Below are 18,160 nucleotides of genomic sequence, written 5' to 3'. Positions count from 1 at the left end.
TTTCTATGCACTAAGTGTGCCGAACCGCTAAGGAAAAAACAGATTTTATGTTATCATATGTAATCAAATACTATGGTAAATGCAATGTATCACCTGTATGAAGCAGCACATGATATATTTATTACTACAAAAGTAGGGCGTGCCAATTATACAGGATAACTTAGTAGTCTCTTAAGGTGCGTTACACATGTCGGATATTACATATTCTAAAAGAATTATTCGCCTCTTTTTTAAGCATTAGAAAGGATACAAAATATTGGTACATTGGAAAGCACTTTTTTACAAATAACTCTGGGTCTGTCCTGGTACCTTAGAACCAGAACATGAAGGAAAACAGACGAATCAACACACAAATACACCATTATTTCACAGGCCTATACTCAATGCAAAGGACAGAGGTAATAAGTGATAGCATATAACCGGAAATGTCATATTTCATATATCAACGTATACAGTAGGACCTATGATAAACCCACATTTCCTGGGTCAACATATCTTTATTGACCATGCTGGAGCAATGAGACACAAATATTCATTATTTCGCAGGCCTATACTCAAATTTGAAGGACAAAGGTAATAAGTGATAGCATTATTTCTTGTTTAGCTTCATCGCAACCAGCTACATCCATAAAAAACACCTACACCAACCGAAGAGCAGTTGTCAGGGAGATACAACCAATATCATGTAAACCAAAAGCGAATACTACTGCAAATCTGAAAAATGAGAACTCTGCGAGCTCCAGAATTACTTTTCAGTGGACCTAAATATTTCCGATTGCCTCTTTTTTGGAGTCTAGTACCAAAAGGAACGGTAAAGAGAATGATACACAACAAAAAAGAACTAACCTTATTTTTGGAATTTCTATCCATCTTTACTACTGTTGCTTTTCCGATGTTTGTAGAAGGTTCAGTTTGAGTAAGACAGGGGATTCCATCCAGTGAATATCAAGGGGATACATGATCAGTCTGAAACTTGACTCGACAGGCTGAATATACACAATGAAACACAGGTTTCAGTGAGATTATCAGATTCACACAGGAAAGTTGCTTTGAACATTAACTGAAATAGTATGAGTTCCAAAAGTTCCCCTCTAATTGTTACCCATATAATTGGTGCAAGCAAACAAGATCCACAACAGATTAACGTACATCAATGAAAAACCAAAAACCAAATTTCTCTGGAGATCAACATAACAGAGTATCAAATTACATCGTTCCTCCAGCCAATTGTTCTCAAATTAAACTATCCTAATATTATGAACATGCTTACTAAAATAGACTATAAAAAATCAGGTGATTCTCTTCTTATTACCGGTTTCATGTGTGCACTGATGAACCAGGGAAAAGCCAATTTAAACAAGTATTATGTGGGTATTATAGAGCATATTTTTCATATCTAATCAACTTGACAGACACATAGCAAAATTTCTAACCAACATATTTGCACAGTACACTGAAAGTAGAGTAAGCAAACTTACCTCATGAGTGGAAGTTGGCTATCTAATCCTGAAGCAATAGTGATGGTGGTTGGTTCGGCCTATGCCCATTGGGTCCTGATATCTTGCTATTGCAGAAATGCTCTTCCCCGTTGCAACAACTATTCTAAAAGTACGAACGTGGATGTGACTGTCTAAAGATAGGAACCTAGAATAAATAAACTTCATATTACCAATCATAGTGACAAAACCATACTAAAATAAATTACTTTGTTGGTTAAAAATCTTGCTAATCTACATCATAGAGAACAAAATTAAAATCCAAGTTACTGTTTTGCTCATCTACATCACAAAGAAATAAAGCCAAAGTTGTTGCTTTGCTCATCTAGATCACAGAGGTTGAACAGAAATAAATCCCAAGTTATTATTTCTATTGGTATCTATAAAATCTACTTGCAAGCAATTAACTAAGCACTCCATAAGCATAAATAAAAAAATGGTATATAGTTCAATAACTATAGAAAGTATATAGTATCATCACATATACAGAGCACATCTTAATTTCGAAAGACAATAAAAAGTATCACAACTAACAACTGAAAAGCATATAGAAACACGTCTAGAAAACAGACAAGCAGGATAGTATTTGCTGTCATCAACACCTCAATACTAAATATTGGCTAAAACCTGCTATTACAGTAAAATATTAGAAAGAGTACCTTGATAAACTAAAGATAGTTCGATCGTACACATTAAATCTTTGCATGGAATTTATTTTTAAACGGAACACTACATTTAGAGTAGTAGAAGGTCACTCTTGCATACAGAAATTGTAGTATATATTAAAACTGACCATACTGAAGGGTGGCAAGGTTACTCACTGGCTCCATTAGCCACATCGATTGTGTCAATTGCTGCAAGAGCATCCTGATGAGCACTACCCAGTTCCATAAACTCCTCCCATAAAATAAGTATTTTGTTGTATGTCCCAGCTTAAGGCATTAGCCCGTCAGAGTTACCTAAAGTACAATTACTTTGTAAGGATGCAACAAATATGCATGAAGATTCCTCAAAAAGAAGTGCACTATTTTTTTACTCATGACAATATAACCAGAATAATAAGATCAGCAACTGGTAAAAACTCAACCTGATGAGTGACGTACACCACAGATTTTTAGCCAAAGCCTCAAGAAAGCATCTGTACAAAAGTTAAGAAATCTTAAGCAGTGACTTGTCAAATTCCCGTGAATAGAACACTAAAGATAGTATCATTATACCTAGAATATGTGGGATCATGTATGAGCGTAGAGTGCGCTTCAAGGATCATCAAGCAAATAAATATTAGCAGTCTGACACATAGTTAGTGCTATCTGATTCCAATCATAGAAATCATGCATATATGTAGACAAAGCAGATGAGGGCCTTGTTGGGGTTGCAAAGAAGTCTAACAAGTTGCAGATTCCTGTTGTCGTTGGAATCGCCATCGTGCACCAGCTGCAACCGCCGTCACCGACCCGCTCAGGACGTGGTCTGCTGCACGGCCAGATGAGCTGCCTCCTATTGAGCGATGAAAAGGAGGAAGAGGCGGAGCGCAAGTAGGAGTTGAGAGTTTTCTTCAATTGCAGGATATAGCTTCACCAGATCTTCGACAAGAAAATCATGCAACTCCACAGCAAATTCAACCCCAGTAGGTCCACCACTGATAATCACAAAGTGAAGGATCTTCCTTTTCTCCTCTTCACTGAGGTTAGGAAGTGACGCCTTTTCAAAGCAGTCTATCACGCTCTTCCGAATCTTTTGGGCATCCTCCACTACCTGACATTTACCATGTGAGGCTGTAAGCACAAGATATGATTAATACTGCACGGTACAAATACCATATATCTCAAGAGTTTGCAGGAAATTAAACTGTAACTTACATCTCAGGATTTAAACATGAGAAATAGCAGAACAGTAAAGAGACACACAATGCCAATCAGGATTTTACCTTCAGAAAGTGGCAATGCTCCATCACACCTGGAGTGTTGAATGTATTCATAGTAACTCCAAGAGCAAGAACCAAGTAATCATAATCAACCATCAAATCACCATTCCCATCCAAATTAGTCCCAACAGCAGAGCGGTAGTGGATCATCAGATCGATCTTGAAGCACTCTGGTAAATATTCACATGTTTGATTGGAGTATAACCTGGAAACAAAATCAATCTCGAAAGATTACAGAGAGGGAGGGGGCCGCATGAAGAGATAGGTAGAGAGAGAGAGAGTATTTGGTGAAGCTCACCTCGTTGTGTTGGCATCGGATGCCGGAGCCGTCGGGTTGGTGCTCAGCTGGCCAGGGCGATGACGCGGCGAAGAGGAGGACGCGCAGTCTGAGTTGGGAAGGCCTCCACCCCAGCCTGTGGACCCGATGCTACCCTGCTCCCCCAGCACGGCGACCTGTTGGGCGGCGAGGAAGAGGTAGCAGCGGCCCGAGCTGGCTTGGGAACCTCCTGTTGAGCCTGCGAGGAGAGGGTTGCGCGGCACAGGAGCTGCGTGGTGTCGTCGCACACCCGCTGAGGCCGCCGTCTGCCGCACCACCGCGCGAGCCGTCGGTCAACGCTGCACCTCCCTCTCCTCTTTCCTCTCTCTTTCTGCTTCCTCTCCTTCCTTCTCTCTCCCTCATTTTCTCTTTCTCCCGCAGGGAACGATCCATGGCGCTGGATCGATTCGAGTGTCGCCCTTCCCTTGCAGGTCGCCGCCGCGCCCGCACGCCTCGGGTCCGGTGGGATCCAGGATGACGAGGGGGGAAGGTCGCCGCTGAAGGAAATATGCCCTAGAGGCAATAATAAAGTTATTATTTATTTCCTTATATCATGATAAATGTTTATTATTCATGCTAGAATTGTATTAACCGGAAACATAATACATGTGTGAATACATAGACAAACAGAGTGTCACTAGTATGCCTCTACTTGACTAGCTCGTTAATCAAAGATGGTTATGTTTCCTAACCATAGACAATGAGTTGTTATTTGATTAACGAGGTCACATCATTAGTTGAATGATCTGATTGACATGACCCATTCCATTAGCTTAGCACCTGATCGTTTAGTATGTTGCTATTGCTTTCTTCATGACTTATACATGTTCCTATGACTATGAGATTATGCAACTCCCGTTTACCGGAGGAACACTTTGGGTACTACCAAACGTCACAACGTAACTGGGTGATTATAAAGGAGTACTACAGGTGTCTCCAAATGGTCGATGTTGGGTTGGCGTATTTCGAGATTAGGATTTGTCACTCCGATTGTCGGAGAGGTATCTCTGGGCCCTCTCGGTAATGCACATCACATAAGCCTTGCAAGCACTGCAACTAATATGTTAGTTGTGAGATGATGTATTACGGAACGAGTAAAGAGACTTGCCAGTAACGAGATTGAACTAGGTATTGGATACCGACGATCGAATCTCGGGCAAGTAACATACCGATGACAAAGGGAACAACGTATGTTGTTATGCGGTCTGACCGATAAAGATCTTCGTAGAATATGTAGGAGCCAATATGGGCATCCAGGTCCCGCTATTGGTTATTGACCGGAGACGTGTCTCGGTCATGTCTACATTGTTCTCGAACCCGTAGGGTCCGCACGCTTAAGGTTACGATGACAGTTATATTATGAGTTTACATGTTTTGATGTACCGAAGGAGTTCGGAGTCCCGGATGAGATTGGGGACATGACGAGGAGTCTCGAAATGGTCGAGACGTAAAGATTCATATATTGGATGATATGGTTAGGCCAAGGGGTCAAGCCCATGAGGCTTTAGATCGGTGCAAAAGGAGTTTTGCGGAGGCCAGGGGGCCAAATGCCGGAGACCCTGGCGTCTGGCCCTGGGCCAGACGCCGAGGCCCATGGCGTCTGGGCCAGACGCCAAGGATTGTGGCGTTTGGTCCTGGAGTCCGAGTGGGACTCTTGCCTTTCGGGAAAAACCGACTTTGAGGAGGCTTTTGCTCCAAGTTTCGACCCCGGGGCTCAACATATAAATAGAGGGGCAGGGCTAGCACCAAAGACACAACAATTGATCCCTTGGATCTCTTAGCCGTGTGCGGTGCCCCCCTCCACCATAGTCCACCTCGATAATATCGTAGCGGTGCTTAGGCGAAGCCCTGCGACGGTAGAACATCAAGATCGTCACCACACCGTCGTGCTGACGGAACTCTCCCTCGACACTCGGCTGGATCGGAGTTCGAGGGACGTCATCGAGCTGAACGTGTGCTAGAACTCGGAGGTGCCGTAGTTTCGGTGCTTGATCGGTCGGGCCGTGAAGACGTACGACTACATCAACCGCGTTGATAAACGCTTCCGCTTAGCAATCTTCAAGGGTATGAAGATACACTCCCCTCTCGTTGCTATATGCATCACATGATCTTGCGTGTGCGTAGGAATTTTTTTGAAATTACTATGAAACCCAACAGTGGCATCCGAGCCTAGGTTATTTATGTTGATGTTATATGCACGAGTAGAACACAAGTGAGTTGTGGACGATACAAGTCATACTGCCTACCAGCATGTCATACTTTGGTTCGGCGGTATTGTTGGACGAGACGACCCGGACCAACCTTACGCGTACGCTTACGCGAGACCGGTTCCCTCGACGTGCTTTGCACATAGATGGCTTGCGGGCGACTGTCTCTCCAACTTTAGTTGAACCGAGTATGGCTACGCCCGGTCCTTGAGAAGGTTAAAACGGAGTCTATTTGACAAACTATCGTTGTGGTTTTGATGCGTAGGTGAGATTGGTTCTTACTTAAGCCCGTAGCAGCCACGTAAAACTTGCAACAACAAAGTAGAGGACGTCTAACTTGTTTTTGCAGGGCATGTTGTGATGTGATATGGTCAAGGCATGATGCTGAATTTTATTGTATGAGATGATCATGTTTTGTAACCGAGTTATCGGCAACTGGCAGGAGCCATATGGTTGTCGCTTTATTGTATGCAATGCAATCGCGATGTAATGCTTTACTTTATTACTAAACGGTAGTGATAGTCGTGGAAGCATAAGATTGGCGAGACGACAACGATGCTACGATGGAGATCAAGGTGTCGCGCCGGTGACGATGGTGATCATGACGGTGCTTCGGAGATGGAGATCACAAGCACAAGATGATGATGGCCATATCATATCACTTATATTGATTGCATGTGATGTTTATCTTTTTATGCATCTTATCTTGCTTTGATTGACGGTAGCATTATAAGATGATCTCTCACTAAATTATCAAGAAGTGTTCTCCCTGAGTATGCACCGTTGCGAAAGTTCTTCGTGCTGAGACACCACGTGATGATCGGGTGTGATAGGCTCTACGTTCAAATACAACGGGTGCAAAACAGTTGCGCACGCAGAATACTCAGGTTAAACTTGACGAGCCTAGCATATACAGATATGGCCTCGGAACACGGAGACCGAAAGGTCGAGCGTGAATCATATAGTAGATATGATCAACATAGTGATGTTCACCATTGAAACTACTCCATCTCACGTGATGATCGGACATGGTTTAGTTGATTTGGATCACGTGATCACTTAGAGGATTAGAGGGATGTCTGTCTAAGTGGGAGTTCTTAAGTAATATGATTAATTGAACTTAAATTTATCATGAACTTAGTCCTGGTAGTATTTTGCAAATTATAGATCAATAGCTCGCGTTGTTGCTTCCCTGTGTTTATTTTGATATGTTCCTAGAGAAAATTGTGTTGAAAGATGTTAGTAGCAATGATGCGGATTGGATCCGTGATCTGAGGATTATCCTCATTGCTGCACAGAAGAATTATGTCCTTGATGCACCGCTAGGTGACAGACCTATTGCAGGAGCAGATGCAAACGTTATGAACGTTTAGCTAGCTCAATATGATGACTACTTGATAGTTTAAGTGCACCATGCTTAACGGCTTAGAATCGGGACTTCAAAGACGTTTTGAACGTCATGGACCATATGAGATGTTCCAGGAGTTGAAGTTAATATTTCAAGCAAATACCCGAGTTGTGAGATATGAAGTCTCCAACAAGTTCTATAGCTAAAAGATGGAGGAGAATCGCTCAACTAGTGAGCATGTGCTCAGATTGTCTGGGTACTACAATCGCTTGAATCAAGTGGGAGTTAATCTTCCAGATAAGATAGTGATTGACAGAATTCTCTAGTCACCATCACCAAGTTAGTAGAACTTCGTGATGAACTATAATATGCAAGGGATAACGGAAACAACTCCCAAGCTCTTCGTGATGATGAAATCAATGAAGGTAGAAATCAAGAAAAACATCAAGTGTTGATGGTTGATAAGACCACTAGTTTCAAGAAAAGGGCAAAGGGAAGAAGGGGAACTTCAAGAAGAACGGCAAGCAAGTTGCTGCTCAAGTGAAGAAGCCCAAGTCTGGTCCTAAGCCTGAGACTAAGTGCTTCTACTGCAAAGGGACTGGTCACCGGAAACGGAATCACCCCAAGTGATTGGCGGATAAGAAGGATGGCAAAGTGAACATAAGTATATTTGATATACATGTTATTGATGTGTACTTTACTAGTGTTTATAGCAAACCCTAAGTATTTGATACTAGTTCAGTTGCTAAGATTAGTAACTCGAAACGGGAGTTGCAGAATAAACAGAGACTAGTTAAGGGTGAAGTGACGATGTGTGTTGGAAGTGGTTCCAAGATTGATATGATCATCATCGCACACTCCCTATAATTTCGGGATTAGTGTTGAAACTAAATAAGTGTTATTTGGTGTTTGCGTTGAGCATGAATATGATTTGATCATGTTTATTGTAATACGGTTATTCATTTAAGTAAAAGAATAAATTGTTGTTCTGTTTACATGAATAAAACTTTATATGGTTACACACCCAATGAAAATAGTTCATTGGATCTCGATCTTAGTGATACACATATTCATAATATTGAAACCAAAAGATGTAAAGTTAATAATGATAGTGCAACTTATTTATGGCACTGCCGTTTAGGTCATATTGGTGTAAAGCGCATGAAGAAACTCCATGCTGATGGGATTTTGGAATCACTTGATTATGAATCACTTGATGCTTGCGAACCATGCCTTATGGGCAAGATGACTAAAACGCCGTTCTCCGGAACAATGAAGCAAGCAACAGATTTGTTGGAAATCATACATACCGATGTATGTGGTCCGATGAAAGGCTTACAGCAGGTATCATTATTTTCTGACCTTCACAAGATGATTTGAGCAGATATGGGGATATCTACTTGATGAAACATAAGTCTGAAATAATTGAAAGGTTCAAAGAATTTCAGAGTGAAGTGGAAAAATCATCGTAACAAGAAAAATAAAGTTTCTGCGATCTGATCACGGAGACGAATATTTGAGTTACGAGTTTGGTCTTCAATTAAAACAATGTGGAATAGTTTCATAGCTCACGCCACCTGGAACACCACAATGTTATGGTGTGTCCGAACGTCGTAACCGCGCTTTATTGGATATGGTGCGATCTATGATGTCTCTTATTGATTTACCATTGTCGTTTTGGGGTTATGCATTAGAGACAGCTGCATTCACGTTAAAAGGGCACCATCTAAATCCGTTGAGACGACACTATATGAACTGTGGTTTAGCAAGAAACCCAAGTTGTCGTTTCTTAAAGTTTGGGGCTGCGATGCTTATGTGGAAAAGTTTCATCCTGATAAGCTCGAACCCAAATCGGAGAAGTGCGTCTTCATAGAATACCCAAAGGAAATTGTTGGGTACACCTTCTATCACAGATCCGGAGGCAAGATATTCGTTGCTAAAAATGGATCCTTTCTGGAGAAGGAGTTTCTCTCGAAAGAAGTGAGTGGGAGGAAAGTAGAACTTGATGAGGTAACTGTACCTGCTCCCTTATTGGAAAGTAGTTCATCACAGAAATCAGTTCCTGTGACAAATACACCAATTAGTGAGGAAGCTAATGATATTGATCATAAAACTTCAGATCAAGTTACTACAGAACCTCGTAGGTCTTCCAGAGTAAGATCTGCACCAGAGTGGTGTAGTAATCATGTTCTGGAAGTCATGTTACTAGACCATGATGAACCTACGAACTATGAGGAAGCGATGATGAGCCCAGATTCCGCGAGATGGCTTGAGGCCATAAAATCTGAGATATGATCCATGTATGACAACAAAGTATGGACTTTGATTGACTTGCTCGATGATCAGCAAAGCCATGTTAAATAAATGGATCTTCAAGAGGAAGACGGACACTGATAGTAGTGTTACTATCTACCAAGCTCGACTTGTTGCAAAAGTTTTTCAACAAGTTCAAGGTGTTGAATACGATGAGGTTTTCTCACTCGTATCGATGCTTAAGTCTATCTGAATCATGTTAGCAATTGCCACATTTTATGAAATCTGGCAAATGGATGTCAAAACTGCATTCCTTAATGGATTTATTAAAGAAGAGTTGTATATGATGCAACCAGAAGGTTTTGTCAATCCTAAAGGTGCTAACAAAATGTGCAAGCTCCAGCGATCCATCTATGGACTGGTGCAAGCATCTCGGAGTTGGAATATACTCTTTGATAAGTTGATCAAAGCATATAGTTTTATATGGACTTACGATGAAGCCTGTATTTACAATAAAGTGAGTGGGAGCACTACAGCCTTTCTGATTAGTATATGTGAGTGACATATTGTTGATCAGAAATGATGTAGAATTTTTCTGCAAAGCATAAAGGAGTGTTTTAAAGGAGTTCTTTAAAAAGAAAAGACCTCAGTAAAAGCTACTTATATATTGAGCATCAAGATCTATTGAGATAGATCAAGACGCTTGATAAGATTTTCAATGAGTACATACCTTGACAAGATTTTGAAATAGTTCAAAATGGAACAGTTAAAGAAAGAGTTCTTGCCTGTGTTGCAAAGGTATGAAATTGAGTAAGACTCAAATCCCGACCACAGCAGAAAATAGGAAGAGAATGAAAAGTCATTCCCTATGCCTCAGTCATAGGTTCTATAAAGTATGCTATGCTATGTACCAGACCTATTGTATATCTTGCTCTGTATCTGGCAAGGGAGTATAATAGTGATCTAGGAGTAGATCACTGGATATTGGTCAAGAATATCCTTAGTAAGGACTAAGGAGATGTTTCTCGATTATGGAGGTGATAAAAGAGTTTGTTGTAAAAGTTACATCAGTGCAAACTTTTACACTGATCCAGATGACGCTAAGTCTCAATCTGGATACATATTGAAAGTGGAAGCAATTAGCTAGAGTAGCTCCATGCAGAGCATTGTTGACATAGAAATTTGCAAAATACATGAGGATCTGAATGTGGCAGACCCGTTGACTAAGATTCTCTCACAAGCAAAACATGATCAAACCTTAGTACTCCTTGGGTGTTAATCACATAGCGATGTGAACTAGATTACTGAATCTAGTAAACCCTTTGGGTGTTGGTCACATAGCGATGTGAACTATGGGTGTTAATCACATGGTGATGTGAACTATTGCTGTTAAATCACATGGCGATGTGAACTAGATTATTGACTCTAGTGCAAGTGGGAGACTGAAGGAAATATGCCCTAAAGGCAATAATAAAGTTATTATTTATTTCCTTATATCATGATAAATGTTTATTATTCATGCTAGAATTGTATTAACCGGAAACATAATACATGTGTGAATACATAGACAAACAGAGTGTCACTAGTATGCCTCTACTTGACTAGCTCGTTAATCAAAGATGGTTATGTTTCCTAACCATAGACAAAGAGTTGTTATTTGAGTAACAAGGTCACATCATTAGTTGAATGATCTGATTGACATGACCCATTCCATTAGCTTAGCACCTGATCGTTTAGTATGTTGCTATTGCTTTCTTCATGACTTATACATGTTCCTATAACTATGAGATTATGCAACTCCCGTTTGCCGGAGGAACACCTTGGGTGCTACCAAACGTCACAACGTAACTGGGTGATTATAAAGGAGCATTACAGGTGTCTCCAAAAGTAGATGTTGGGTTAGCGTATTTCGAGATTAGGATTTGTCACTCCGATTGTCGGAGAGGTATCTCTGGGCCCTCTCGGTAATGCACATCACATAAGCCTTGCAAGCACTGCAACTAATATGTTAGTTGTGAGATGATGTATTACGGAACGAGTAAAGAGACTTGCCAGTAACGAGATTGAACTAGGTATTGGATACCGACGATCGAATCTCGGGCAAGTAACATACCGATGACAAAGGGAACAACGTATGTTGTTATGCGGTCTGACCGATAAAGATCTTCGTAGAATATGTAGGAGCCAATATGGGCATCCAGGTCCCGCTATTGGTTATTGACCGGAGACGTGTCTCGGTCATGTCTACATTGTTCTCGAACCCGTAGGGTCCGCACGCTTAAGGTTACGATGACAGTTATATTATGAGTTTACATGTTTTGATGTACCGAAGGATTTCGGAGTCCCGGATGAGATTGGGGACATGACGAGGAGTCTCGAAATGGTCGAGACGTAAAGATTCATATATTGGATGACATGGTTAGGCCAAGGGGTCAAGCCCATGAGGCTTTAGATCGGTGCAAAAGGAGTTTTGCGGAGGCCAGGGGGCCAAACGCCGGAGACCCTGTCGTCTGGCCCTGGGCCATACGCCGAGGCCCATGGCGTCTGGGCCAGACGCCAAGGATTGTGGCGTTTGGTCCTGGAGTCCGAGTGGGACTCTTGCCTTTCGGGAAAAACCGACTTTGAGGAGGCTTTTGCTCCAAGTTTCGACCCCGGGGCTCAACATATAAATAGAGGGGCAGGGCTAGCACCAAAGACACAACAATTGATCCCTTGGATCTCTTAGCCGTGTGCGGTGCCCCCCTCCACCATAGTCCACCTCGATAATATCGTAGCTGTGCTTAGGCGAAGCCCTGCGACGGTAGAACATCAAGATCGTCACCACGCCGTCGTGCTGACGGAACTCTCCCTCGACACTCGGCTGGATCGGAGTTCGAGGGACGTCATCGAGCTGAACGTGTGCTAGAACTCGGAGATGCCGTAGTTTCGGTGCTTGATCGGTCGGGCCGTGAAGACGTACGACTACATCAACCGCGTTGATAAACGCTTCCGCTTAGCAATCTTCAAGGGTATGAAGATACACTCCCCTCTCGTTGCTATATGCATCACATGATCTTGCGTGTGCGTAGGAAATTTTTTGAAATTACTACGAAACCCAACAGCCGCCGCGCCACCATCTCCCCCCTCCTCCTCCGCCACCAGAGGGGGCCGCCGCCACCGTTGTCGAGGGAGTGGTGGGGATGAGCGGATGTAGGGGGAAAAGATTTTAGGGTTGGAAACGAGGGGGATGGAGGAGAAAGCGGACGGGCGCGGGGCTCACCACGGCGCGGTGGTTTTTTCCCTTCGCGTGGTGCGCTGCACCCCCACGCGCGGCGCGGTGCGGTGGTCTTTTTTCTCTCCCGTGGTACCGTGCGCTCAAGGCCTTCGTTGTGACTACCACTCTAGGAGGCTTTATATGTTAGACTACCACTCTAGGAGGCTTTATATGTTAGATGTAGTATGTGTATATGCACCCTCTTTGTTTTGGATTTGATCGATCCATCAACTTAATGTGTGTATCGACCGTGCTTGAATCACACACAGATGGTGAACCGCTGAGACGGTGCTCGGGCTTCTGGGTCGATTGGGACGAGGAGAAGAAAACCGGCCTTGTTTTGACAACTGCGTGGCTGATTCGCACAAAGGATTCTCCTGACAGCGGCTGGTCAGGCGGTGAAGAGTATGCTCCACATGCTGATGTGAGTTAATTGTAGTGTTCCTTCCTACCCTTGTATCATTCTTTTCCAGCCCAACCACTTCCACCCCCAAATAAATAACTATATAAATCTTTGGTATAAATCTAACTAGTTGCAATTCTCTTGCTTTTTGTGTGTGTGCTACTATTGGCCTTTCCTAATAATAACAATATGGAAACGGCACATGTGTTTGCTTACTAAGCATTGTTCAAAAATCTTATATAATCTGTTCTGCATCTTTTTTAGGTCAATGTTCCTTTGTTAGATTCCACCAGTGCAAAGGTCATGTTTCTTTTGGGGGGTGCTATATTGGCCTTCGATACATCATATTTTCAAATCTCTAATACAATGTTTTCCGGAAATTTCTTTTCAGGTCACTGTTCATTTGCTAAATGGCACCTGTGCAAAGGGTGATCTGGTCTACTACCAGCCCCATTACGATATCGCTTTCTTGAATGTTGAGGTGGATCAACCTATCAAGTTACCATCTTTTCGTGAAGAAGATGTAAAATTTGCCGAAGGCATTTTTCGGCTCGGAAGAGACAATTCCTTGAATCTAAGGATAACATATGCTAGGGCAGAATATCAGAATCCAAACATGTATCAGCGGTATCACAATGTACACTTCCGTTCTCCAGATGGCCATGGTGATGATAATGGGGTAATGCATTTGTTACAACTTTGAGTTTTTCTATGTCATTTGTTTTGTAACATATTTCTTATTACTGTAAATTCTCATGTTTTGTCAATATGAATTGTTGTAGTATGACAATGGGGGCCTAGTCATTGACTTGAAGGAAAAAGTTGTCGGAATGGTCAACCTCCCTAAGAGATTTGGGTCTTTTATACCTTCTTCCATTTTGCTCAATTGTTTGGATTCATGGAAGAAATATCGGTGCGTTTTTCCTCTCAGCTCTGTGATAGCATCTATATGATTATTTGGTGATGCTAAGCTAATGTGTTCTCTCATATTTTTTCTTCTTACTTTTTGTTAGAAGTCAAATTATTTTTTTGAAGCTATCTATTTGCTCACTTTTATGCAATTTAACAATGTTCAGTAATTGGTAGCATATCGATTGGGTTGTTGAGTAGGGATTAATTGGCTTATCAGCCTATTAACTGAATTTATAGGTAGGTTAACTAGGGTATATCCTAGGCTGCATCTGAATTTCTTTTCCATGTTGGAGCACTTGCTGCACTCGTACGGCCGCTGTTCGGGGAGGGGATGACGCCGGCGGGGCGCCGGCGGCAGCTCAGTGCGCGAGCTGTGGCTACTACTCCACGAGCGGGAGAAGGGAGCGAACGGGTTAACCTCATGTGCGGTAGGCTTTGGGAAAAGGGAGGGAACGGGCTAAATTTGGGCCAAAATTGCCCAGGCACTTAATTGGCCCAACCTATAATTCGGTCTGACAATCAATTAATCAGCTTATCAGACAAGTAAATCGATTCACCCAGTTAATTGCGTGAATAGGTGGTTTTGTATCGGCAGGTGGCCAAGACATGATTAACTGTCTGATATGCCGAGATTAACTGGCCGATATTTTTAACAGCGCAATTTAATGACCATAAATTACGTTAAGATTCTCAGAGCAAATGTGATCAGTGCGGAAGTACCTTTCTACGCCCAGGAGCAAATGCTCCTGGTAAGAATAGTAAAATAAAAAAAATAGAAAAAATGTTCAAAAGATTCTAAAATTATTTTGTGACATACTTTCACAAATGTTTGTTGTGCACGCAAAATTTCATCGTGAAACCACATTGGTGGAAGGCGTGCCAAAAAAACAAAATCAGAGCTCCAAAATGCTTTTGTAAGTAACATTTTCAGAGCATCGATTTTGTTTCTTTTACCACGTCTACGACCAATGTGATTTTGCGATGAAATTTTGCAGGCACAACAAACATTTGTGAAAGTATGGCACAAAAAAAATTCAGAATTTTTTGAATTGTTTTTTAGTTTATTTGATTCTACTGTTCACACCAGGAGCATTTGCTCCTGGGTGTAGAAACTCCACGTCCTGATCAGTGCCGTTTTTTATGTATATGTATATAGTCGTATGTCTGAACAAGTGGCTGCAATAATAATTATTTATAAGCAAATCAAGAACTAGAAATAAACAAGTGGGACCACAACGAGACTACAAAATGGTTCATGATGACAACTATTTATAAGAAGGAACTGATAAGACTTTATAATTCTGCTTCGCATGTCTTTAGCCAAATTGTAGAGTGAAGTTAAATGAAAAACTATGTTTTAGGTTTTCTCTTAATGGACAATTTTCCTGAAACCTAGGAGATATTCAAATGTTTTTTTTGTGGTACTTAGTTGTTCTCGATCATATTGAAATATGATGTTTTACTTTACGTAATATCATGAAAAACCGTCTTTTAGCATTTTTCAACTACTGTGAATGATCCAAAGGCTTTGTTGTCCCCTTAGGGTCTTTTTGAGCTTTATTCGAATCAAAATAGTTTGTTACCGTTTTTTTAACATGTTAGATAGAAGTTGAATTCCACCAAAGATTGCTTATCGTGGAAGGGTTACTTACTCCTGTATACCTGGCTCGAAATATGTTAAATGGTGTCTGATTTGGTGCAGGTTCATCGCTCGGCCCCATCTTGGGATGATGTTTGAGGCCATCAAGCATCTAGAGCCTGCTCATGTTGACATGTTATGGCGTATGTATAACATTGATCATGGTCTTATTGTTCAAGAGGTATGTAATGGCTTCCTGAAGGTGCTCTTTTTCCCATGTGTATATGGTATAACTATTTGGCAATTGAACCCTAGGTGTCGAAAGGATCTAATGCTGAGATACTCGGAATCCAAAAAGGTGATGTTATTGAATCTATCAATGGAAAACCTGTTTCTACCACAATTGAGGTGGGTGTATTAGAGATTTTGTTAGGTTAGTGAGTTGAAAATAAATTACATTTGTGTGATAGTTGGTAGCTTCACGGTCTTGAGTGCAATGTTTTTTCTCTGTAATTATCAGTTGGAGAATATGCTGATGAGCACATGCAAGGGCCTTGCTGAAGTTCATATTTCTGTAAGTTCATTTCTATATTATAACGGCTGTTTGCTTGACCACCACCATCCATTCCTGTGTACCGAAGTATTATTAGCAAGATGCTAGTACTAAGAGATTTGTTTTGCTAACTCCATAGGTTGGGGTGTTTCACACACTCAAAGAAGAACGAAGCACCGTACAGTTGAGTGCAAAATTATCAAAACTTGGAGAAGTTATTACAAGCTAGGTACACATCTCCTCTTTTAACTAGCCCCGTCTACAAATTAGTATCCAGATTATTAGTTCAATTCTCAAGTATGTATATTCCATTTTTTGTAGATAATAATTATCCAGACATAATGCTAGTGTTAAGTATGTAAGATCATATAGTTGTATGCATTGTGCAATACACTCTTACAATAATTATATGATTATATCTTTAAAATAATCATACCACACCATAAAGTATGCTGATATTTTGGGAGTTTATCGTTTTGGTTAATAGGTGGTGTGCAGCAAGTACATTGTAGAAAACAGACTTCATCCATGTTTCTTTTAGCAAAGCATTGATCTTCCATTTGTAGACTTGAAATTTTTAGTTTTTTTTTTTTGGAACAAGAGATGTATGTTTGTGCTTGTAGGTTTGTGGATGGGCGCTAACTTTGAGTTGTGTGACATTTTGCAAAGAATGTGGATTAGATATTGCTTGCATGCAAAAGACACTCACGTTGTGTTATTATTTGTTACACGTCGTGCAGACTCTGGAAGTGGCTGACAGAATAGGGATGCCAAGCTACTGGATGTTGTTTCTATGGTGGGCGTAGTGTGATGGATACTTAGCTATGACCACATATATGTACTGTAGTCTCTAGATATATTAGAAGAAATAACATCTTTATTTGTAATGTATATAGTGCCAAAGTAGCAACCCCTTGTGAGATTCTCTGTTCTGCTATAATGACTGCCGAGAGGTTTATATAGACCTTACTGAGACCCCTCAGAGGGAGAGAGCCTGTCCTTATTTGTACTCCCTATGTAAAGAAATATAAGAGCATTTAGATCACTATCTAAATGCTCTTATATTTCTTTACGGGAGGAGTGATTTATATAGTGCCGAGGTGCTGTCCTGTCTTAGCCTGATGGGTGTGTGAACAGGTTATTTATATGTCCGAGAAATGGCGAAGTTCATCGTTTTGTGTAATCGAATAAATGTCAGAAAAGTAGGTTTTGTTTTTGAGACATTCACAAAAATAGGTTAACTGTTTAACAGATGGAATACTTAACAAAGAGCATGCTCTTGCCGGAGGAAATGCTGGCGCCGGACGGATCGACCGAGGTTTTGGTTGGCCCGAGAAGGAAAAGCCGAGCCATCTTTGGGCTGGTTTGGGCCATTGAGCCAAGCCAGTTTTAGCCCGGGCCGAAGCGGCACAATTGGGTCCAGTGTGCTCAGCCCATGTAGAGGTCCCAATCTTGTACCCGGCGCTGCTCTCCTCCTCTGCCATGGCTATATCTCGCTTACAACGAGATGTAGCCTGGTCTCGCCTGAAGCTTTACCAGACCGCTACAAGGCACTGATTTACAATGCGGTGTATTGCTTTCAATAGTACTTTTTCCTGTTTTTTGCGGTTTTCGTTTTTTCTTCGGTTTCTTTTGTTTCCTTTTTGTTTTTGTTTTCCCCTACATTTTCTCAGTTTTAATTAGATTTTTTTGGTTTTCACTGTCTTCTACTGTTATGCATCGGTTATTCTTCATGTTTTTGGTTTTTTTCTTTTCTTTCCCGGTCTTCATTACTTTTCTTTGGTTTTCACTTTCTTCCACACACAGTTTACATTTTTTGTATACATCCGAAATCTAGTGCGCTTATTTAGTCGGTCCGAATCAAATCTTTCGTAGCGAAGAACTTCATCTCTTGCTGACTAGTATGTATTCTGAAC

The 18,160-nt window shown here is 41.3% G+C and overlaps 1 protein-coding gene and 1 long non-coding RNA gene across 4 annotated transcripts; one reads left to right on the top strand and one right to left on the bottom strand.

The window, feature by feature from the left end:
* Positions 1-7: 7 nt before the first annotated feature.
* Positions 8-3,125, bottom strand: LOC123106280 (uncharacterized). Of its 3 annotated transcripts, none has more exons than XR_006451273.1 (6): positions 2,714-3,125; positions 2,584-2,634; positions 2,290-2,455; positions 1,479-1,644; positions 847-986; positions 8-638 (listed from the first exon to the last, which is right to left on the bottom strand). It is a non-coding gene; the product is annotated as an uncharacterized lncRNA (long non-coding RNA). The 3 variants fall into 3 exon arrangements; XR_006451274.1 differs by having other exon boundaries at positions 11-638; positions 1,479-1,602; positions 2,318-2,455; XR_006451272.1 differs by having other exon boundaries at positions 16-638; positions 2,318-2,455.
* A 9,907-nt stretch (positions 3,126-13,032) lies between these two features.
* LOC123106235 (serine protease HTRA3-like) lies at positions 13,033-16,725 on the top strand. The gene is made up of 7 exons (XM_044528455.1): positions 13,033-13,221; positions 13,592-13,879; positions 13,983-14,113; positions 15,815-15,932; positions 16,007-16,099; positions 16,212-16,265; positions 16,384-16,725. The coding sequence occupies exons 1-7, from the start codon at positions 13,033-13,035 to the stop codon at positions 16,471-16,473; spliced, it is 963 nt and encodes a 320-aa protein (XP_044384390.1). The 3' UTR covers positions 16,474-16,725.
* Positions 16,726-18,160: the final 1,435 nt, after the last annotated feature.

The sequence above is a fragment of the Triticum aestivum genome, chromosome 5A, assembly GCF_018294505.1.
Source record: "Triticum aestivum cultivar Chinese Spring chromosome 5A, IWGSC CS RefSeq v2.1, whole genome shotgun sequence".
Classification (NCBI taxonomy): Eukaryota; Viridiplantae; Streptophyta; class Magnoliopsida; order Poales; family Poaceae; genus Triticum; species Triticum aestivum.
The sequence above is the reverse complement of the archived record's forward strand: the minus strand, read 5'-3'. Positions and strand labels throughout refer to the sequence as shown.